This window comes from Setaria italica, chromosome III, assembly GCF_000263155.2.
Source record: "Setaria italica strain Yugu1 chromosome III, Setaria_italica_v2.0, whole genome shotgun sequence".
In the NCBI taxonomy this organism is placed as follows: domain Eukaryota; kingdom Viridiplantae; phylum Streptophyta; class Magnoliopsida; order Poales; family Poaceae; genus Setaria; species Setaria italica.
Window position 1 is genome coordinate 4,134,917 of NC_028452.1, and position 22,169 is coordinate 4,157,085.

At 45.3% G+C, this 22,169-nt stretch overlaps 6 protein-coding genes across 6 annotated transcripts; 1 reads left to right on the top strand and 5 right to left on the bottom strand.

The window, feature by feature from the left end:
* Positions 1-249: 249 nt before the first annotated feature.
* Positions 250-3,272, bottom strand: LOC101771583 (outer envelope pore protein 16, chloroplastic). The gene is made up of 6 exons (XM_004960461.4): positions 2,837-3,272; positions 2,634-2,685; positions 1,739-1,770; positions 1,182-1,215; positions 999-1,066; positions 250-546 (listed from the first exon to the last, which is right to left on the bottom strand). The coding sequence occupies exons 1-6, from the start codon at positions 2,948-2,950 to the stop codon at positions 406-408; spliced, it is 441 nt and encodes a 146-aa protein (XP_004960518.1). The 5' UTR covers positions 2,951-3,272; the 3' UTR covers positions 250-405.
* A 770-nt stretch (positions 3,273-4,042) lies between these two features.
* LOC101785228 (leucine-rich repeat receptor protein kinase MSL1) lies at positions 4,043-7,391 on the bottom strand. Its single transcript, XM_022825579.1, is given in 2 exon segments — positions 4,043-6,055; positions 6,407-7,391. Coding segments are annotated over 2 exon segments (2,934 nt in total). The 5' UTR covers positions 7,385-7,391; the 3' UTR covers positions 4,043-4,099.
* Positions 7,392-9,005: 1,614 nt separating this feature from the next.
* On the bottom strand, positions 9,006-10,368 carry LOC101771980 (outer envelope pore protein 16, chloroplastic-like). Its single transcript, XM_004960462.2, has 4 exons — positions 9,981-10,368; positions 9,833-9,866; positions 9,630-9,697; positions 9,006-9,530 (listed from the first exon to the last, which is right to left on the bottom strand). The coding sequence occupies exons 1-4, from the start codon at positions 10,191-10,193 to the stop codon at positions 9,204-9,206; spliced, it is 642 nt and encodes a 213-aa protein (XP_004960519.1). The 5' UTR covers positions 10,194-10,368; the 3' UTR covers positions 9,006-9,203.
* A 713-nt stretch (positions 10,369-11,081) lies between these two features.
* LOC101772384 (outer envelope pore protein 16, chloroplastic) lies at positions 11,082-12,558 on the bottom strand. The gene is made up of 5 exons (XM_004960463.3): positions 12,292-12,558; positions 12,148-12,179; positions 11,908-11,941; positions 11,715-11,782; positions 11,082-11,602 (listed from the first exon to the last, which is right to left on the bottom strand). Exons 1-5 carry the CDS (start codon positions 12,515-12,517, stop codon positions 11,294-11,296), a joined length of 669 nt encoding a protein of 222 aa, XP_004960520.1. The 5' UTR covers positions 12,518-12,558; the 3' UTR covers positions 11,082-11,293.
* Positions 12,559-13,283: 725 nt separating this feature from the next.
* LOC101772792 (mitochondrial import inner membrane translocase subunit Tim9) lies at positions 13,284-14,044 on the top strand. The gene is made up of 2 exons (XM_004960464.3): positions 13,284-13,442; positions 13,540-14,044. The coding sequence occupies exons 1-2, from the start codon at positions 13,339-13,341 to the stop codon at positions 13,739-13,741; spliced, it is 306 nt and encodes a 101-aa protein (XP_004960521.1). The 5' UTR covers positions 13,284-13,338; the 3' UTR covers positions 13,742-14,044.
* Positions 14,045-15,985: 1,941 nt separating this feature from the next.
* Positions 15,986-18,361, bottom strand: LOC101773205 (small nuclear ribonucleoprotein Sm D2). Its single transcript, XM_004960466.3, has 5 exons — positions 18,218-18,361; positions 17,828-17,868; positions 17,626-17,700; positions 16,426-16,530; positions 15,986-16,337 (listed from the first exon to the last, which is right to left on the bottom strand). Exons 2-5 carry the CDS (start codon positions 17,843-17,845, stop codon positions 16,221-16,223), a joined length of 315 nt encoding a protein of 104 aa, XP_004960523.1. The 5' UTR covers positions 17,846-17,868; positions 18,218-18,361; the 3' UTR covers positions 15,986-16,220.
* Positions 18,362-22,169: the final 3,808 nt, after the last annotated feature.

Here is a 22,169-nt window from a genome sequence, read left to right on the forward strand (position 1 = left end):
GCTACGCCGCGCTTCGCGGTTGCTCCTCAGCGCCGTACGTTGCCTCGCGCCACCGCCTCCCTCGCGTCGCGTCTGACGTCTGTCACTCTGTCGTATCTTGAAGAGGCTGACGATAGAGGCAACTACCTGCGGAAGTGCGAATCCATGTCTGCAACTGCGAAGTGGACACTAGAGATAATGACCCACAGGAAGTGTCATTCACTCAAACAAATCGCCACAGAATCAGTGACAACTGCAAAACCACAAGGGTAACAAAAAAACGGTTGCTCAGCGAATTCACACGGAGCAGAAGTGCCAAACAGAAACGAATACTGAAGATGGAGGTTTATTGAACTGAACATGGCTTCACTGAAGAAGTCCTTATTCTTAATGTACTACAATAGCACTGCAAACGCAGCTGCATGACTAGGTAAGGCAGTTGATGAACTCAACGGCTGTTGCAACCGCGCCAGCAGTGATGGCATCCTTGATGATCTTGTCTTTGTGGTTGTTGGTGGCACCAGAGATCAGGGCACCAGACAAGGCGCCTCCGATCATCGCATTCTTCTGCAGGGGAACCGGAACGCAAGAGGGTTAATCAACACCAAAAGATGACTAATGGAATGAACTGGTTACAGATTCTAACATTCTTTTCTGAGAGGAGTCTCTACGTTGTTGTCATACTGTGCTTAATGGTTCCAAACTGTCCCGAAAAGGACCTATCTTGTTCTAGATTTACTGATTTCTAACAAATTAAATTAACATGACGATTATCTGATTTTTGGACAGAGAGATGGGGAACAGATGTTGGAAGAATCTTGATGTATGAGGTACCAGTGCCGTATAGAGCCACAATTTTCACTTGTAATATTTACGGAAAAATCTTAGCCAAACTGTAATGAGGTCTACATTTCAAGTGGGCACTTAACTTTTTCCCCAACAGGAAGGCACATAACATTTCTTAGACTGTTCAATTAACCACAATAAAACTGAAAGATTCATATTCAATAATTTCTTACCCAGTCACTGCGACCACGGACCCTTTCCACTCCATACACCATACCCACATAAACTCCAGCAACAGTACCTGCATATTAGAGAAACAAACACATAAATCAGTCAGAGCGTAAAAGAAGGGAAAGAAACCATCGCATTTATTTGTGTTTGAAACAATAAACTGTACAAATTGGTCAATTAGTTACCCCAGTATGCACCCTCCTTGCACATTTTCTTCAGCTGCATAGATATTTAGAAAAGCATATTAGTGCAATGCGAACAGAAACTTTGTGAAGAAATAAACCCACAGATACACAACAATGTAGCAATATGCAAAAGAGGAGCAGGGTTTTGGTTCTCATTTCTATCTTGAGGAGCTGCACATCTAACTCCTCAGGTGAAAATGTACTGGATTGAGACTTTAGCTAGAGATTCAGTATTCATAACATTTCTTTTTGGAATCTCAGTAAATCATGATCCATGGGTGATAACGTAAGAGCATCCTTATTAAAAACATTTAGGAAGTTGAAACATAGTCACCTCCCCTGATTCTAGGCTTCCATAGTTAGCCAGGGAGGCGCCTATATGTACTGCCCTCTGGGTCTTTCCTATTCATCTAAGTATTCCGCACAATCTAATCTACTCACATTATCTAACTGGCAAGGTCTAGGAAAATTGAACCACAATATGTTCTCTAAGTGAAAAAGGGAATGGAGCTAGAATAGTTGAAAAACAGGTAGACAAACATCGCGAAAATACTTACCGCATGCTCAAGCTTGTGCTTTGAAACATCCCCTGCAAAGAAACAAGAAAATTTTTGTCATAATGTGTGCAAGGGCGCACAGTACCAACTTCTTCTCCTGTTAGGCAGTGAAATATAGCAACAAACAATGCAAGCGTCCCATAATCTTTTGAGCACAAAAAACATGAATACATAATAAAATTACTCTGAAATGCCATTGGACAAATTTAAAGGTGCAGAACAACAGAATTGGCACAACAATAGTAGGTGGCCTGCTAGCAGTGCTTAATTAAAAGGAAGTGAGTTAAAATACTCTAGCAGATTACAAAATACAAAATAAGGAAGAGAAAACAAGAAATAAGAGAAGAAGTGTACAAGCTGGCACATAGCTAGTGTGAGTGCATCAATTAAGATCTGTCGAGGTAACACGATTTTGCACTGGTCAGGTCCAATGTTCAGAACTAAGCGAACCGTCAGTAAGACCATCAAAATTCTTTCCATTTCAGTCATCTAATCGAGACTGAATGTCAAATGCAGGCTACACAAATGTGCAGAAAATTCAGTGTAATACTGAATGGCAAATGCAGGTTATGCAAAATACAGTATGGGGTTGTAATGTTGTATCTGCTCCACTGTTCTGGTCCTTGCAGTTAATTGCGGTCGCAGAGTATGCAGATGTTTTGTGGCAACATATTTTCAATCTCTGACGTACGTGCCGCAAAATGAGAACTTTTGCATCTAAAAAGGTCCTGGGCTATGGAACTGAGACTACTAGTGTTATCAACCACATAATCCTTTTTTGTAAAGAGAAAAGGCTAAAAACAAAAATAAGCAGAACAAGGTGAATACAGTATGACTGAACTCGAAGAAGAGCAATGAATAAGAAAAGGGGTAGAAAGCAGGGGCAGAAGAGAACCTCTGTGGAGGCACTCGAAGGTCTCCTCGGCGGCCACCTTGCAAGCGCCGACCTGATCAAGCATTCAACACAACAGCAGGGATCGATTAGAATAGAATAGATAGATGTGAGGCACATTGTAAACTCCTGATGTGCAGGCAGGAAAACAGGGGAGGGAGTGAGGAAGGGGAGGGGACTCAGGTGAGGGAAGAAGGGGAACGGACCGCGCCGATCTTGAGGAAGCCGTCGACGGTGCGGTTGAGGAACGGGTTGCCCATGTCGATGACGACGTCGATCTTGGGCGAGCTGAGCGACCCCGAGAAGCGGCCGTGGGGCATCCTGTCTCCTGTCTCTCTTCTCTTCCTTCCCTGGCAGCTCCCAGGCGCTGCGTGTGGCGATGTGAGATGGACACTAGATTCTCTCTCTCTCTCTCTCTCTCTCGCCTCGGAGAAGATAAAAGAATGGGGAAGAGGGCGGTGGCGGTGGCTGCCAAGCCACGAAACCGATGGTGATGATCCCCACGGACAGGGCTTCTCCCCTTGTTTTGTTGCTGCTCCAACAGGCCACAGCACATCCGTCTACTCGCGCCGCGTGAGGCGCGCGCGCCACCATGGATGGATGGTCCTCCTCTCTCCTTTTCCTTGGCGTGGTGTGGCTGGGCTGGCCCGCGTGCCAGCCAGTGCCCCTGCACCTATCTGATCGATCAGGGCTCGCGGACAAGACGAGCCCGCCAGGCCGTCCCCTTCTTCCTCCTCGCCCCGTGTGGTCCGTGGCTCCGTGCAAGCATGGACGGTCCAGAATGTGCCCGTTCCGTGCAAACTACGGAGTACAGACTGTGTGTTTGCTCTCGTGTAACGCCATGTCATCATGTCGAGCTCGTGAGTGAGGCTAAACTCCTCTACAGCTCGTACTCTCGCTACCGCATGCCTGGAAAGCATGTAAAAACAGCTTCCTCTGACAAAAATACCTCTTTTTTTCCCCTGTTAACTGAAAATGACGCGAGAAGTAAGCTCAACCAAGAACACACATGGCATGCATTGGAAGCGGGCACATTCTGGACCCTCCTCTCGGTAGGCTCGTCCACGAAACAGAGCAATGCTCAGAAGTATAAGAAAATCATGAATGGACTCACATTTGTTGATATCGGTGCCAACATCTTCAGAAGATCAAATTAAAGGTGAAATAAACCGTAAATGTATATTGGATAAAAGAGGGTATTTGGTCTCAATACATTGTTGGCATTCCAAACGACAAGCAGATCACACAGCAAATAGTGGAGGCTGTCTTACAAATTACACTTAACAGTCTCTTACAGTACAGCACAACAATATATCACACATTTATATATAATTTTATACCTTGAGAAAGTACTTTAACATGGTTGTGGACGATGTGAACCATCCATTACATAAAAAAACCCAAAGCTCCACAGTCGAAGGTACCAGTCCAATCGGCAAGTCATACATATGCATTTATATAGTGCTTGCTTAGTTTGTATCAGGTTTTCTGAACCATTGTTGCCAAGTGAGTACAGAGAAGACGTGCACCTTGTCGTATAGTTTGTCGAACAGGCTGAAATAGGCATATCTCCAAGTCTTGTTGAACAAAAGGCCACAAAATATTATCCAAAGGCCTACCAAGAATCCCACGATTAAACCAAGATGAAAATCCATTTCACTATTGCCATCTTCATACCACATGACGGGACCATCTTGTGCTGGCTGATCTCCAGGGCATGCCACTGGAAGTGGATGCCCGCAAAGACCAGGATTGCCAATGTACATTGAAGCAGGATCATCTGTCTCGAGACTGTCGAGTTGATGTCCCGAGGGTATCCTGCCTGACAGGTTATTGTAGGACAAATTCAGATAACTTAGCGAAGTCAAATTCGACAAGCTCCAAGGAATTTCACCAGAAAGTTGGTTGTTGGACAAGTCAAGAGACTCCAATGATTGCAGATTGCCAAGCTTATATGAGATATTTCCACTCAATAAGTTTGATGATAAGTTCAAATTTATCAGTCCAAGAAGTGAACCTATTTCTTCTGGGATTTTCCCAGTTAATCTGTTGCAAGAAAGATCGATGCTCATAAAATATACAACATTCTCCCTGTAGTCAAGAACCTGCCCTTTAATTACCAATGACAAGCTATCATTATACAGACCCTCATCATAAGACACATACCCAGACCGATAATCTCCTAGGAAAGGATTCTCTATTGGATCTGAAGCCACATCAGTGGTAGTCAGAGCTTTCAAGTTCACAATAGATTGTGGTATAACCCCAGAAAAAGTGTTATTTGCTAGATCAAGAATACGAAGAGAAAAAAGCCTCATGGTTTCAATTGGAATATGACCAGAAAAGTTGTTAGATCTTAACCTTCACATTACCAATTTAGGCATGTCCTCACTTATCCATGTAGGTAGCTTTCCAGTGAATCTGTTTTGAGTCAGATCGAGGAACATAAGATTGTGGCATTGTTTCAAGAATGAAGGAAACCCCCCTGAAAGGCTGTTGTTTTTTAGAAGGAGGGTATGGATTTCTAAACTATAAGAGTTTGTAGAATTGACCCTTGAGTTGTCGCTAGATGGCAGGTTCCATTGTTTCAGCTCGTTGCTGGTACAATCAGGTAGTCCCATTGTTAGCAGATTGTTTGAAACATCTAAGACCTTCAGTTGAGGCCATCGACAAATTGACTCTGGAATGGTCCCGGTTATAGAATTGGAAAAGAGAAGTGCAACCCGCAAATATGGAGCTCCAAACTTTGATGGCAGGTGTCCATTTAAAGAATTTTTCGAGATGTCCAATAACCTAAGGCTTCTTGGTAACTGTGGTACTGAACCAGTTAAATGATTGGACTGAAGACGCAGTTCTAATGACAATAAGAACTCCAAGTTAAGTGGTAACTCACCACTAATTTGGTTATAAGAGAGGTCTAAACGTACGGAATTAGAAAATGTAGTCCAAAACCAATCTGGAATCCTACCAGTGAGACCTGAATCTGAAATATCAAGGATTAAAATGTTCGATTGCCATCGAAACCAATTAGGAATCTGGGGACCCAAATAACAGGATGAAAACCTTGCAAACTGCAAGTTGAACGGAGGTTCCCAATCCGAGTCCACCATGACTTGAAGATCATTCTGAGACAAGTCGATTTCGTTTAAATTGGTCAAACCAGAGAAGTGATCTTCTGATATCACACCACTGAAGCTGTTATGGCCAATGCACAACTCAGTTAAATTTCTTAATGTTCCAATCTCCACAGGCACAGAACCGCTCAAGTGGTTCCTGCTGATGTCAAGCGCGTTTAAAGTAGTGAGGTTTAGCAGCGATTTTATTGTCGTGCCAGTGATGTTGGCCTTCGACAAATCTAGCTCCTGCAAACTATTCCAGGAACATTTTGGTAGCCTCTCTATTAGGTCTGTTATATCCCCACCAATGTTAGGGGGTGTTTGGGAGGAGGGGTTTAAATTTTAGCCCCCGTCACATCGAATGTTTGGACACTAATTAGGAGTATTAAACCTAGACTAATTACAAAACTAATTACACAACCCCTAGGCTAAATCGCGAGACGAATCTATTGAGCCTAATTAGTCCATAATTTGACAATGTGGTGCTACAGTAACCATTCGCTAATGATGGATTAATTAGGCTCAATAGATTCGTCTCGTGATTTAGCCTAGGGGTTCTGCTATTAGTTTTGTAATTAGCTCAGATTTAGTCTTCCTAATTAGCATCCGAACATCCGATGTGACAGGGCTAAAGTTTAGCCCTTGTCTCCCAAACACCCCTTTATTCGTGCTGAGGTCTATCATCTGTAAACTGCACAATCTTTTCAGTGTTGATGGTATCATCCCCTCCATGTTATTGCCTCTCATGTTAAGGACCTCTAACATGGTCAAGTTTCCCAACTCATCAGGAAAGGGGCCTGTGAATTCACATAAATATAGGTCTAGACTCTTGAGGCTAGTTACATCCCAGTACCAATTGGGCGCAGCGGGACTGTTAAAAGAGTTGAGGCTTAGGTCAAGTTCCTCGAGAACCGTAAGGTTGTAGTGTGGAAGTGATGGAACGGAACTATTTAGTAGACAATTTTGGAGAGCCAGCACTCTCAAATTTGGGAGGGTGTTCATCGAATGAACCCAGTCAACCGCTGCACTAAGGTCTACACCGCTCATGTCAAGATACTCCAGTGAGCGAAGGCTTGCTAACCATGAAACATCTGATGAATATGTTTGTGCATATTCATATGCATGTGTTACGAAATCATTGCGAATGTCGAGATATACCAGTTTGGTGAGGTTGCCTAGATGAGGAGGTACTCGACCACTGAAATTCATGTTAGAGAGGTCGAGATATGTCAAGCTCTTCAGAGAACATATGAATTCCGGTATAGGTGTATTGCCCGCAAGAACATTTCCGCTAAGATCTAGATGATTAAGATGGCGTAGGGCAAGAAGAGATGAGCTTATCTGCCCGCGCAGCCAGTGAACTTGTGGCGCAGCGAATAAATCATCTATGAAGAAATCGTTGCGGAGGTCGAGCTTCACGACGTGGCCTGTCCTGGCGCTGCACGTCACGCCGTACCACCGGCAGCAGTCTTGGCCTCGCCACGATCGCAGCCGTCTGGTGGGGTCGCTGGTGATGCCGGCTTTGAAGGAGAGCAGCGCATCCCTCTCAGCCGCGATGCAGCTGCCGTTGAACATCTCGGCACTGGACACAGACGAAACGGCGACGGTTGGTGCAAGTAGGAAGAGTAGGAGGCACATGACTGCAGCTCCGTGAAAGGACTCTGGCGTAGGAGCCATTGTGTTCGGTTCAGTTTGCAGTGCTGGGATGAGTAACTGGCAATTTATGGTATTTATGGTGTGGGAGTGAGCTATTCAATTCGACATTTCTTTCGATGCGTCAGTGTCAACTTTAATTCAGTCGGTCCAAATATTCGTCCAAGAGTTGACTGGTCCGCTGACCACCGGTCAGCTGAGGTGACCCACTGCTCTGATGGAGATGTTTAACCTCGACGATAACGATGTCGAGATGATGATTAATGCCCCTAATCGGCTGATGATCTACCAGAGGCTGCAGTACATGTACCTATTGAGATCCGTGATACAAGCTAATGCCACTAATGGATACGCCTAGTATCTGATGTAGTAATCAAGATGTGACCGATGTTGATGTTGAGTTGTGAAATTTGCAATGGCTGATTGGCGTGTACCTAATGGATTGTAATTTGTAGTGTTTCTAGTGACCCAGCCGTGTTTGTTGGAGTACCTTGGGTTAGGTTTGTTGTTGATTTTTTTAATTATTATTCTATTTGTTATATTGCAATAACGTAGATTTTTATTTTTAAAAATATAACCGACCGTTTTCTGCTTAATTCGTTTTAAAATGAATATTCGGCCAAGAGCTGTCAATTACTTTAGAAGTGGAAATCCCATGCAGTGTCTTCCTCAAACCAAACCATGCAGTGTCTTCGTAAACAATAATTGACATTCTGAATAATAGTGAATCTTATCTAAGATCATTTTTAATAGGGGTTTCGTTAGCATTAAATTCTATACCATTTCAGTAGGATCATTACGAAAAGAGAGAAGGAAGAGTTTCATCCTCATGAAACCTATCAGGCTCGGTTAACAAGAGTGCAATCAATAGCGAATCTAAGATTTGAAGTTAGGTGGTCCACCGAGCCAATTTACAGTACAACGACACAATAAGTTACAAATTTTCTATAATCCTACGAGTTACGAGCTTCACGACGTGACCTGTCCCGGTGGTGCATGTCACGCCGTACCACCGGCAGCAGTCTTGGCCTCGCCACGATCTCAGCCGTCTGGCGGCGTCGCTCGTGATGCATGCTTGCAAACCGCTGGCCCTATGATTAGGAGACCTGGTTATCCCTCAAAGTCAAAAGTTTATTCATAGAAACGCAAAAGTGCGTTCATAAAGCAGTTACACAGTATGTGTACGTGTAAAGCTTGAAACATCAAAAGCTTTTGACTACGTAATGTCTTTTGGCCGGGAGCTTTGGTTTTGGTTAGAAATGGAGAGCTTGGATTACCATTATGGTAGCTACATCCTCTCCTCGGCTCGGTTACTCTTAAGGACTTATTCGGTTGATCTCCTCCTAAAGAAATTGGAGGTCATTAAGCTAGATGGGTCGATACTCCTAATGACCAACATATCGTTTTTTTCTTTGCAACACCGTACCTTGGAAATTTTTACGCATCAAAAGGTTAAGTTTATTTTGGCTTGGAATTGTAGTGTATGGCAATATGTGGCCACTGCATCAATATATGTGATTTTTGTTTTAATAATTAATTCCTTCAAACATTGTAAACGTGTTTTTGTTGTTGGTGTTTCCCTGCAGCTGTGTCTCATGGATTGTTTGCCAAGGGATTTATGGCTTTAGTATTCATCAATGTGATGTTTACATCCAAATTTGTTATTTGGGCCGTCAAATTTTGATGAAAACTTGAATGAAAACAGATACACGATCGATCGAGAGGGAGCCTGGAGCTAAAACATTTCCTTTTGTTAAACGGGCAGGGCCAGGCGTGTGGCGCGTGAAAGGATAGCCCAGCCCATTCATGATGATGGATCCGCCGTCCTGAATTGCAGAGGCAGCTCCACACCTCGGCCCATGACCCATGGATCCACGTCTTGGCGGCGGCGTTCCCATACGTATAACTCGGCACCACTTCGACCTTCGCTCGTTTTGTTGCTGCTGGCATCACCAGACTTGACGACACCCAGATCCACGCGAATGCGATGGCCGATGAACTCGGCGGCGGCTGCGATGGCGGCTCCGGCGATGGCATCCTTGACCACCTTGTCTCTGCGGCTGTTCCTGCCGGCGCCGGTGGCAGCAGACATGACCGCGCCAGCTAGGGCGCCTCCGATCACCGCGTTCTTCTGCAGGACCAGAAACAACAGCAACATAAAAACTGAACATCGGTACAGACAGCTGCGATGCCGATCGACCAATTCAAAGCTCCCTGAAAACACATTTACCCAGTCAGTGCGACCACGCATCTCCTCCACCGTAGACTCCATGGCCCCATAAACTCCAGCAGCAGTACCTTGACAAACAATTCAAGGAATTGTTGTTGGAGAAAGAAGAAACAGTGATGATCAAGAGAGTGCTAGGAGATGAAGGATATGGACTCTGTCATTGAGCTAGTCTGAAACAATCTATCAGTCAGCTGATTACTTACCCCAGTATGCGCCCTCCTTGCAAATTTTCTTCAGCTATGCATATTGATAGGAAGAAAGACTTAATAAGCTATCTATGATGTCCCACTGCATTTTGATGTAAGTTGCAACAAACAAGTAGCATGCATGATGTTGATGATGTGTGTTTACCGAATGCTCAAGCTTGTGCTTCGAAACGTCCCCGGTGGCGAAGCAGTGGAACGCGTCCTCGGCGGCGACCTTGCAGGCGGCGACGGCGGCGGCGTTGCGGAAGGCGCGCACGGCGCGGTTCAGCACGGGGCTGCCCGCCGCGATGCCATTGTTTGGCCACCACCGCGACCCCAGCCACACCACCTCCACCCAGAATTCTACGAGCTCAGGCATTTCGTCGATCTCTTCCTGAATCTCTCTCTGCGACTCTGCGCAAGTACCAAGATGGATACAACAAGTTACATACTACTAGAAGGGATGCAGAAGCAAGGAACTCTTTCGTTTTTTAGTTAAGTTTTGGAGAAACGCAGATGCAGGAAGCAAGGAACTTAACCTTTGCTTTGGTAGTATTTGGTATCGAATCGAATTATCATCGATCAACACAGGGATGGAGTGGAGTTGAGGGAGGGAAGCAAAGCATGCACAAGTATTAGGCCCCCTGTCACAATGAGCCGGGCCAATGGCTTTATTGTGGTTTACATCTAACATTTCAATTTTTTAGGCATCATCCAACATTACAAGCACGCAGGTTTTCAGCCTTTCAGGTGCAGGCGAGCGAGCCCTAAGGCTGAGGGATGGGGAGGAAGAAGAAGAGGATCGGTCAGCCGTGTTATGTTCCGCACTCATCTCAAATATTAGAAGGTCGATAAGTTTTTTCCTTTCGGAAGATGGATAGGATCTCCGAGTGCCACCTGAGGTAAAAGTTTTTTCTAAGGCCGGCTGGGTCCGGTCTTATCCAGACGGCCTTGACTTACCAAAGCTAGGAGTTGAATAGAACCTTGTAGCTTTTGACTTATTTTTTTGAATTGTTAAGAGCTTAATGGTTGGTCGCTATTGAATTTGCATCATTTTCAAAACAAGTGCGTGAAATTTCGCACAAAAGTACAAGTACACTTGCCTTCCTTTCCCAACTTTTCCTCAGTAGGGACTATACTGCCTAACTTCCTTTCTAGAGGAAACGGGAGACTTATTATTCACAAGCCTTTTTTACGGCTTGTGTTCTCGAAAAAAGGACTAGTATAAAAATACTTGACGGTCTAGATTAATTGCGTACTATTGAAATTTTCACCTATGATATGGTTAGTATTCAAAAGTAGTATAGGTAGTATAAGGGTACCATGGTAAAAAAATACAGATGACGATCACTAAAATTTTAAAGATACCACGGTAAAGAATACCTATGGTTCGCGAATGAGTGGATTTGCATGTAAAGAACCATTTCCCAAAGCAGGCTGGGCTAGCTTGCCCGATAAAAGGACATTTTGCAGGCGGCGTCAGTCCTTGGCCCACAGCCCACAGATCCAATCGGTGGCGTTTTTGAATTCCCAAGATTTTACCATTTTGGCGCCACTTTTATTGGCATCTTGGGGCACCTCCCATATTTTAATCTGCTCAATTTCATCGGTATCCTCGAGTCTAATGGGACCGAAAACGACGTGCCTGCGGTGGCTGATGAACTCAACAGCCGTTCCAATGGCGCCACCGGCGATGGAATGCTTGATCACCTGCTTGGTGTCTCTGTGGCTGCTGTTGGCGGCGGAGATGAGAGCACCAGCTAACGCGCCTCCGATCATCGCGTTCTTCTACACGATCGATCAATGGAGTACCAAAAATAACAATGTAAATGGTGAAGATTTCTGCAGATATCAGAAAAACATGGCTCCCTCAAATCATTGGATCAGTGTTCGTGGTTACCCAGTCAGAGCGACCGCGCATCAGCTCCAATCCATACTCGATGGCCTCAAAAGCTCCAGCAGCAGCGCCTGCGTGCAGATTTGATTTGTGAAAGAGAGAAACATCTGATCGACCAGAAGAGGGCGAATTAAAGGAGATTATGTATTGATGCCGATGCAAACAATCAAGTTTGGAAAACAAGTAACAGAATTACCCCAGTACGAACCCTCCTTGCACATGTTCTTCACCTGCATACATAATAGATATTCGAGCAAAGATTAAAGTATACTCGGATTAACAAGTTCGATGTTAAATGTATATACTCGGATACTCCCTCCAATAACAAACAAGTGATGTTTTTCTTAGACATTGACATGGTCTTCTAAACACAGATTTTTGTTTTACTACAACTTTTTATTACTAATATAGTGAAGAAATCTATGAAGGTACTCACTGAATGCTTAACTTTGTGCCTTGAAACGCCCCCTGCAAACAAAAACGAAAGTTTGTTGGCGAAAGATAAAATTGATTAAGTAAGGAAATGAGATGCTGATGAGCAGAGCGCCGCAGACTATAAATGATGGATCAAGAAAGAGACCTGTTGTGAGGCAGTCGAAAGCATCCTCGGCGGCGACCTTGCAAGCGGCGGCGGCGCCGACGTTGAGGAAGCTGCGGAGGGCGCGGTGCGACAGCAGGAAGCCATGGAGCTTGGGGTTCAGCACGGGCCTGTCCATCTCGATGCTCACCGTGATGGTGCTCCGCCGCGGCAGCCCTAACCAGACGGCCTCAGCCTCGAATGATTCGGCTCCCGTGATCTTGGCCATCTCTCCCTGTCTCTCGCTCGCAGCGCCAAGAAAAAGAAGAAGCTCCTACTAGAATGAATGACCTCACTGAACTTTTGTGTGGAATGCCAGATGCTGCAAGCAAGGAATTCCTTTTTTTTTTGAAAAAAGAAATGGATACTGCAAGCAAGGAACTTGGGCTGAGAGACTAAGGCAAAGAAGCACCACTGCCCTTTCCGTAACGGGCCGGCCCAAAGATTTCTACCGGGCCAGACCACCTGCGGCAGTAAAGAAGGCCCATGGGCTGCATCCCGTCTTCGACTGTAGTGCTCTTCTACGGAAATCCTATCCATCTTCGAGAAAAAATTTTTAAGCCTTCCAATATTTAAGATTCGTGCAGGGAATGAGATCCATCGGATCTGCATCAACTGCGTCGTCGCCGCGGCCACCCCTGCTCGCCGTCACACGCTCGTGTGCTGCCGCCTGACGCCACCCCCCCTCCCGCCCCCACCACCGTCGCGCTGCCCCGCGCCGCCACAGCCGACTGGCACCGCCACCCCGACCCGTGCGCGGGCTTGCCGGTCGCCGGAGTCGGAGAAGAAGGTTAGATTAACTTTTTTTTAAATGTTGGTACAACTTTTTTTAATAAATGTTGGTCCAATAATTTTCAGTGGACCGTTATCAAATGGACTTTCGGTAGTCATACCTGTAGTTGCTGTGCTGGGTGATGCGCGATTTGCTGGGCTTTCGTGGGCTTACATTTCTTGTACATGCGCAGGAGCCCCCGCTCTTCTAGGCTCTCTCTGGGCCTGCTTTACCCTGCTTTCTCTTCCAGCCCCGTCCTCCAAGAAACACACTGAATCATGGACGCCGCCGCAGCTTCCGCCGCCGCCACGGCCGCCGGCGACGAGGAGCAGGACCAGGCGCGGATGGACGCCATCACCGAAAAACTACAGACTCGAGACGCGTAACTAGTCCTTTCTCTCTCTATCTATTCCGAGGAGCCCTTCCCTTGCTCGCTCGCTGAGCCGCGTCTCCCTCTCCCCCCGTGTGGTGCCTCGCAGGATGCGGCTGTACAACTGGCTCTCGCAGCGCTGCTTCTCCGACTGCGTCGTCACCTTCTACCGCCGGGCGCTCGGCAAGCGGGAGGAGGAGTGCGTCCGCTCCTGCGTCCGCAAGTACCAGCTCTTCTCCACATCGTCCGCCGCGCGCTTCGCCTACCTCGCCGACCCCACCTCCTCCTCTTCGGCAGCATCCGACGACTGATTGGCCGATGCGTGTGCCCATCGACGCCTCTTTACGAGCCCAGTTAGTTGTCATCTTGCTCAAGCCGGCTACTTTGTTTGCTTCAGTTTTTCTTCAGTCGAGCTTAGCTTTAGCTTTGTGATCTCAAGGAAATTGAAACGCGACGCCATAAGATGAGAGTAGAAGTTTACTACCATTAGAAATTGGAAGGCCAAGAGTAATTTGTGCCACACAAGGAATTTGGAATTTTGATGAATGGATGGATGGATGGATTCTTCATGTCCTGCGGTTTTCACTCTGAATGAATTTTGCTTTCCATTTGCACCTTGCCAGGCAGTAACTTGATATATATGCAAAAGGAGTTATTTTTCATCTCATGTGATGCTTTATGTTTAGCTTCAGTTTCTATCCTGTACAACAACATCATTGCAATCCAGCTCATTTTTTCTTTCTCCACCCTGGGTGAGGCAACAATGTTTCATTCAAAAGATGTGGTTGACCAGAGTAATGTGGCAAGCACAAATGAGCCTCATATTACTGCCACAGAGACAATGCCATTAACAGAAATGGTTAGCCCTAATCAGTAATTCTGTATAGTGCATTCCTTGATTCCAGATTTTTATGGGGACAGTGATTTGGGCCTAAAGCTGCAAACAAAAATGCTATGATGCTTCTGGGCTAAAGAGAACATCCCAAATTTACAGTAGCCTGCTAAGATATTTGATCTCACTAGTTAAGATCAACACCTGTTGGTTAATACTCTTAATGTGTACAAGTTTGACAAACTATTTGGAATACTGTTAAAGATTAAGTTTGTATTCTTTGTGGTATTTATTTACAAATATTGGTGACCATAGCATGTAAGAGTTCAGCTCGCGAACAGCATGCAGCAGTTTTATGAATAATTATTTGAATTTTCTGTAGAACCTTAAATCATCTGATGCACCAAGAAAACCTTTAACTATTGTGGCCGCATCCTTCAGTTGATTACAGCCATATACCCTCAATCAGTCATGTTATCGCCATTAATGCTGAAGTGCAGAAGAAATGTGCAGCGGAACAGCCAAAACCTTCTCTTTCTCTATTTTGTGTGTAACAATGCATCATATCTTGTCTTTTCCATTTTAGATGAAATTTGTTTTTTCAACTACACTTAATCTGCTGCCTTGATATAGACCTGAATTTCATATCCTAAGCGATGGGTGAAATTTATTGTTCAACTTCTGATATTCCTAAAAAGATGGCCAAAACAGTTTATCTATCCCATGACCTGACCTAAGATGAATCGTTATTTCCGACCTCCTGGTATCTCCATTTCCTGAAAGGTTTTCCCCCCTCACAAGTTCAAGAGATAGAGACAAGAATGATTCATTTGAGCAATTTGATTGATCAGAGTAATACAGCCAAAATCACAAATGGACCTGAAATAGCAAATATAATGACACCAGGGAATAGGTTGGAAAGCCATCATGATTGCATATTGAGTGCTGCATATGTCGGTCTCTAAGCATCAGCGAGACGCTCCCATTGATCAGAGCACTCAGCAGGAAGCAGATGAGTTGATCGGTTAATGGTGGCAGAGGCCGGTCCATTTGCATTTATGGTTCTTGCTTCTGATAACATGGAAGAGCACACTCACTGCTACAACAAGAAGAATAGAGTCTTTTTTAGTCCCAAGAAAGTTGGATGAACAGTTTACACATCACAGCTCAACTAAATGATTATTTTGTTTATTTTGTGCTGTGTCTGATCTGAGAAGGTTAGTAGCACTCCTTTCATCTCATTTTTGTGCTATCCAAAATTTTTCAGATGGCTTGATGTTTAGAAACCAAGTTGCTCATTACATCAATTATGAGAACCTCATTGCATCAATTATGGGAAGGGTTCTGTTTTCACTGTGCAGGTCATTCTTAAGGTCAGAACAGTACTGGTTCTTAAAAAAAACAGAACAGTACTGTGTGCACATCAGCCTATGGAGGCTCCTTCAAACTTAAAATTCGACCACAAAAGTTAAAAGTTAGATTGAATCTTTGCGAACTCTGGTGAAGAATTGACTGGATTACTTTCTTCATGCATTCATGTAAGAAATGAAATGAATGATCTGTAACAGCGGAAACACCTCTGCCAACGTCCAGACTGATCGTTCCTGAGTCCTGACATGCTTTACGTTCTTTTTAATTTTTGTTATCCCTCGTGTAAGATTGATTGTTTATTTTATACTGGCACTTAGGTCACCTTTAAGTGACGGTAATTACTATTCTCGAATGACAGCAAATTCAATCTGTGAGTTTGCTGATATTTCGAACATAAACGACCAAGTACCAATGCAATTCAGGTACAAGAGGTAAAAACATCCAGCTACAAGCCACCACCATCAACATACACAGCTAATTCTGGCTCAGGCATCGTCAGTCTATTGCAATTCCATGTTTCAAGTACTTGGCATACAGACTAGTCCATAGCAATTTACTACTAGCAAGACTTCTTGTGCGCAAGAGACTCATTTGGGGTTCCTGAGAACAATGATGACTGAATCCCCACGGAGGAACATCTTGCTTATGAACCTGTCTTTGTTCACTGGAAGAGCCTTCTTCTTGCCTTTACCAGTCTTTGGTACCTGTAACACAAGCAACAATTGTTCACGAATGAACAAAGCAATACTAGATGAGAAAAAATACAAAAACCAGGAGAATAAGGTTACATACCTCAGTCCACATCTCCCTAACATTCTCAAGCACCATGTTGCAATGCCGATCAAATGCTCTCACACGACCAAGTAACTTCCTGTTGTTCCGGCAGTTGATAAGAACCTAAGACATAGGGCACAGCACATAATAATCAGGATAAGGATTGCAAAGCACTATCTGCAGTCAGCACCATGCAATTTAACAAAAAATCTCTTAATATGCAAAACAGCAGAGAGAAACAGTACAGCACTTAACAATGATATAGTGACCATACTTGTAGGGAAAGATGGCCTTGCATAACATGCACAGGTTAGGTCAGGTGGGTGGAAATACGGCCTTATGGGGTTTGGTAATTGCTTGCCCAGCAGTTGGCAGCAATTAAGCAGGCAGGACAGTTACCAGATACATCTTATAGCTTATTTTTGCAAGTCCTCAAAGAAATAAAGATCCACAACGATTTTGGCTAACTGAAATAACAAGTGTGAAACAATTTTTGCTGAATGGGTCAGTTAGAGCCAAATCAATAATTCCACTCAGAAAATAGATACTGGAAATTAATCTAACCCTTGATAATGCAAACAATTTTAGAATGATGCTTGATGCACGGTGGTAGTGCAGGAAAATTAGATACTGTAGACAGGAAAACCTATGATTGAGAGGTACTAGTACTACAACTTTCAAAATCATGATGCAGTGCAATACTGAGTACCAAGACTACCACATCACTTTGATGAACAATTTTTTTTAAAAAAATAAACTGTAAGAACCACAGTTAAGTCATATAAACACAATACTGATTACTGAGGCTATTGCATCGCTTCCATGCAAAAAGAAAAAAAATAATGTTCGAATCAGTATACCATGTGAGAATCACAACCAAGAAACATATTTTAGCTAAGAAGCTTTACTTGTTCCTATGATTTGCTCAAACAGAAGCTTCAGGGTAAAGAGAGCTAACACTTGTCTCAGCCCAAATAAGAAAGACATGCAATAGCAACAGCCAGTAGGATAAAGGATACACAGAAACTTTGGTGCAACCTGACAATGGATCTAAATTTCAGGACTACGAGGAGGAGGTGGCAGGGTATTGACACAGCAGGATAGGTACCTTGGATAACTAGTGACCATGGTAACAGATTACACGATATACACGTGAGCATAAGCATACTTTTCATACTTGGACAAGAAAACCGTATTTTCCAGTGGAAATCAACCAACCTGGGTATTGTTCTTGACGCTCATCATGAGCACTGACAGAGGACCGGTGCTGAACTCCTCCTCTTCCTTCTTTCCCTATATCAACAAAGAAAATGGGAAGGCCACACAAGAACCAAATCACAATTAATTCCCGTTTCACGGCACCAAGAGGATGACAGCATACAGCAGCATAAGAGAAGAAATGCAGTAATTCTGTGCTTACATTGGTTTCCTCCGCCATGAGTGCTTAGTAGAACCGGCAATCTGCATATGGATTAAAAGCCAAATCACTCACTATTCGCATGAATGAGACCAATATGTAGTGATTCACAGATCCATATAGTAACAAAAAACTGCTTGTCTGCTAGTTGTTAGCGTTGGAGGCTCCAAATTCAGCTCCGTGGCGGAGCAAAGAACGGAATCTGCGGAAGCGAAATAGCGGTCCTTGCGAGTAATCTAGGGCGTCTAAGCAACAGACGAGGGGATCTCAAATTCTGAAGCCCGTATGGATCTCCACCACCACACCAGTTGCGTCCATCAGAGAGGAGCGGGTGAATACGACGAGTAGGACGGCGGGAAACGAAAAATAAGCGCAGGTGCTTCCGGAAATTACCTGGGTGGCGCGGAGACGAGGCGAGGCGAGGCGAGGCGAGGCGGCGGCGGCGTGAAGGAAGAACCCTAGGCTGGGCGGGACAAACGACAAAGGGTTTTTCCTTTTCTGGAGGACGAAGACGAACGGGCTACGGTTTTACACAATGCCCCCTGATTGCTGTGGAATTTGCCATAGCGTTGGCAGATGGGCCTTGTGCAGTTTCAGCCTTGTGCAGTTTCACGGTACGTAGTATTTCATCAGACCGGCGACTGATCCCGGTGAAATCAAGGATTGGCCGGTGCGTTCAGCGGATAAACAGCATGTTTTCGGTGTGCTATGGCCTGTAACTCTTCGTCGAATCGGAATCCCGCCATGAGCTTCATCTTCTTCGTTGTGGGAGGTGGGGAAGACCTGAACTGCGGCAACGACGATCGGCGACAGTCTTTGGGTGCTCCTACAGAGGATTTATCTGTAATTTTGCTTTTATTCAGGGTACTCTCTCAGGGGACTGGATGTAAAAGTATTGTATTAATAAAATCCAACCCATTTTCTAAAAGAAAAGTAGTAATTCATCGGACCACTTGCAGGAAGTTAAATTGCAGAAAGACAGATAAAATCGCCAAATAACTCGAGTACCCATAAGATTAACCACAAGGCTTACTTAAAAACTAGAGAGGAAACGAAATACTCGTAATATAAATGAGTCGCACTCGGAGCCTGATCCTTTTCTCAACTCCTATCTCTACGTAAAAAAAGAAAAAAGAAGACTTTTTTACTGTCCGTGATCTTACCCCCGCCCATGCTCTCCCTCGAGCCGATTTCAGCCCTCCAATCCCTTCTTCGTACACATCCATCACTCATGTGCCTCCGCCCCTTCCCTTCCTTCGATCCCTCCCCCCGTGAACCGTCCAATCGGCCCAGCTCTCTTCTCCGCCCTCGTTTTTCTTTTCTCCTTCCTACGACACCTCCCTCGCCTAGCCGCTTGCCCGCTCGCTCAACCAAGCCGTCGCGGATCTCGTGGAGCCCGTCCGCCTCGCCATGGCCTCCTAGCGTTGGCGCCCCCCACGCTCAACATTTCCGAGAAGGGGTTCCCGAACTACCCAATATCCTCTCGGGGCTTCGTACTCAGCCGTGCAAGCCTACAGGGTACTCGCCCTACTTCCTGGTCTACGGATCAGAAGCCGTCCACCCTACCAACGTCATGTGGAAATCTCCAATAGTCGAGCAGCCCGAGGAGGGCGCAGCAGAAGAACCAAGGAGTCTAGACTTAAACAACCTTGAGGAAGCTCGTTGTGCAACACTCATCCAGTCAGCAAGGTACCTTGAAGGAATCCGCCGCTATCATGATCGCAACGTCAAAGAACGTTCGTTCAACATAGGTGATATAGTTCTCAAGCGTATCCAAGACACCAAGGGATTGTACAAGCTAAATTCGTCATGGGAAGGTCCTTTCATTGTCTCCAGGGTCACTGGACCTGGGTCGTATAGGCTCCAATACCTCTCTGGCAAAGACGTCGACAACTCGTGGAACATCGAGCAACTTTATCGATTCTACCCTTAGTTTACATATTTTTGTAAAATTGACCATCCCTAGTTGTATAATTACAATTTAATAAAACACATCTATTTTTATCGTAAAATGACTACCTATTTCTGCATGATTACGACTTGCAAAAGCAAGTTCGCCGAGCTATTCAACTCCCCGGGTACCATCGCCCAACTCAGCTTGTAATCACAAGACTGTACAAAGCTACTCAGTTTCTAAGGCAAAATCTCCTTGGACAAGTCTATCCATCGACGACCTCCAGAAAAGAAGTCGTCAGTAATTTGACCATCATATTTCATCAGCAGCCGGGAGGAGTACTCCCGCTCCTTGGCAAGTTCCCGAACGGCGACTGTCAAGGACAGAAATAATCTAAGCAAAATCCAAACCCTAACTTGACTGACTCTACTGAATATAAAGTGTTTAGGAACGTGCAAGACCCCTGGACGCGCCCCTAATGGGCTCCAACACGATACACGGCCCAACGGCCTGAAAGATGGTGGCGCAACACCCTGACAGATTCTGGACATCCAATTGTTTCAACGATTCCTGTTGACTCTGATGGAATTTTAGCATGGGACCAGCTCCATTAAAATATCTATCAAATTATCTTTCCATCCATATATAGAACATCGCAATCCGACTCCGTATGCGGCCTGGGCGCCCAATCTAAGGCAGACTGCTCCTAGACTCCGAGGTGGACTCGAACTTGATGTACATTGGACCTCCGTGTAACTTGGATGCCCCTTGTTGGACCTCTCCACCTTCATGCTTCTCCTCAAGTACTCCTGGTCATCTCCATTATTCCTAAGCACAATAACATCATTGGGTAGCAACCTATTCTCAAAATTAATAAAAGAAATACACAAGAACGAGCTCACTTGTTGATTCAATTGTCTAGCTCGAGCTCTAGTGATTGGTCCTTGCAGAACAATTGGAGGAGTGCCATGTGTAACTAAAGGAGCGATATCCTTATCACCTGTAGCCCTGGAGCATCTCTGACTTCCGGCATGAACATTTGATTAGATCCTGCAAAATAGAGCAAATACTCGTGTCAAGATATGAGTACTAATTTCAAGTTGTAGACAAAGCAGAAGGAAGCTTACCGCTGCATATTCACCTACACGGCGGTACATCTCCATCATCGTGACCTCCCTCTCTATGGTGAGCAGCGGGTCGGCGATGAGTTGGATGTCTTCAAGGTCTGCTCCTATAGCTACCCATGGTTCCTCGTGCTCTTCTGCGATCGTTGCACTAAATGGAACCAGGGCGCAGCAGGATGGAGGCCAACACTTCCAAGACACCAGCAGCTTCAGCCTCTACCTCTAGCTTGGGGGCTACAAGGGTAGCCACAACGCTAGAAGTAGTCGCCTCCGCCACTCTGGTCTCTATTTTTGGCTTGGGGGCTACAAAAGTAGCCACGACACTGAAGGTAGTCGCCGCTATGACCTCGGCTACGGTAGCTCGGGGGCTAGCACTAAAGTATCATTCAGTGACGAAATTACATCGTGCATTAGTGCGGCAACAAGGGATACAACACCTGGAGTTATTTCCGATGCAGGCTGCTCCTCTGACGGCAGACTTGTAGGTGTTGGGACGAGGTCTTAGGCCGAGTGGCTACTACCATCGGTCGTAGATTTTGGGCTCGGGCCTCCAATTTCCACACTGGAGGATTTTCTGCAAAAGACAAGTGTCAGAAGAAATACAACAAGGCAATATCAAATTACAATTAGTACTCGAATGAAGTACAAGTACTTACTTTAAATACCTCTTCACCTTCAAAGAGAGCTCCCTTGACAAGCGCATAGGCTTGATGATCGGCGACAGCTTCTTTGGTGGGGCTTGTTGGATCACAGTCTGATCCTCACTAGCCTTGGTCGCTGTCTCCGCATCTCGAGTAGATTGTGCATTGACAGAGTTGACTCTAGTGATAGGAGGTTCTTCGTCATCCTCGATCTCGATGACCTCCACAATCACTGGCAGCTGCTACTGCACAGCTTCGGTAGTCGTCCTCTCCGCCTCAGTCACCTCCCCGACTACCTGCAATCCACCAATATCGTATTGAGTAGACATGGTGGTAAGGAATTTACTTACAGGTACTTGATCATCAGGATCTTATCTTTCTTTGAAAGTTATTACTGGTGGAGGCACGTCCTCGGCGGTGAGAGGCTTATTCACCACGCGCTTCATGGTGACAGTGCGCTTCTTCTTCGGTGGCAGCGACAGTCCAGCCTCTAGATCATCCTCCACTGCACGCTTGGATGACCCGGAGGAAGACCCGGCTTTGTCTGAAGGCCGTGCCTTGATTACAAAATCATCAGCAGCCTCAGAGTTGGAGCTACTGAAGGATGAAAATTCCTCTAACTCCTCCTCCTCGACTACCTCCCGTACACTTGCAGCCGTGTGTATGCGTGGAGCGGCGTCAGAGAC

Bases quoted from the DNA above. Each gene is read 5' to 3' on its own strand.
- LOC101771583 (XM_004960461.4), bottom strand. From the start codon at position 2,950: ATGCCCCACGGCCGCTTCTCGGGGTCGCTCAGCTCGCCCAAGATCGAC. The intron at 1,216-1,738 runs GTAAGTATTTTC...ATATCTATGCAG, and splicing joins AGCACAAGCTTGAGCATGCG to CTGAAGAAAATGTGCAAGGA. The intron at 547-998 runs GTAAGAAATTAT...GTTCCCCTGCAG, and splicing joins TCCGTGGTCGCAGTGACTGG to AAGAATGCGATGATCGGAGG.
- LOC101771980 (XM_004960462.2), bottom strand. From the start codon at position 10,193: ATGCCTGAGCTCGTAGAATTCTGGGTGGAGGTGGTGTGGCTGGGGTCG. The intron at 9,867-9,980 runs GTAAACACACAT...CAATATGCATAG, and splicing joins AGCACAAGCTTGAGCATTCG to CTGAAGAAAATTTGCAAGGA. The intron at 9,698-9,832 runs GTAAGTAATCAG...TTGTTTGTCAAG, and splicing joins CAAGGAGGGCGCATACTGGG to GTACTGCTGCTGGAGTTTAT.
- LOC101772384 (XM_004960463.3), bottom strand. From the start codon at position 12,517: ATGGCCAAGATCACGGGAGCCGAATCATTCGAGGCTGAGGCCGTCTGG. The intron at 11,942-12,147 runs GTGAGTACCTTC...TTATGTATGCAG, and splicing joins GGCACAAAGTTAAGCATTCA to GTGAAGAACATGTGCAAGGA. The intron at 11,783-11,907 runs GTAATTCTGTTA...ATCTGCACGCAG, and splicing joins CAAGGAGGGTTCGTACTGGG to GCGCTGCTGCTGGAGCTTTT.
- LOC101772792 (XM_004960464.3), top strand. From the start codon at position 13,339: ATGGACGCCGCCGCAGCTTCCGCCGCCGCCACGGCCGCCGGCGACGAG. The intron at 13,443-13,539 runs GTAACTAGTCCT...GGTGCCTCGCAG, and splicing joins AAACTACAGACTCGAGACGC to GATGCGGCTGTACAACTGGC.
- LOC101773205 (XM_004960466.3), bottom strand. The intron at 16,531-17,625 runs GTTGGTTGATTT...CCTATGTCTTAG, and splicing joins GCGTCAAGAACAATACCCAG to GTTCTTATCAACTGCCGGAA. The intron at 16,338-16,425 runs GTATGTAACCTT...CTTGTGTTACAG, and splicing joins TTAGGGAGATGTGGACTGAG to GTACCAAAGACTGGTAAAGG.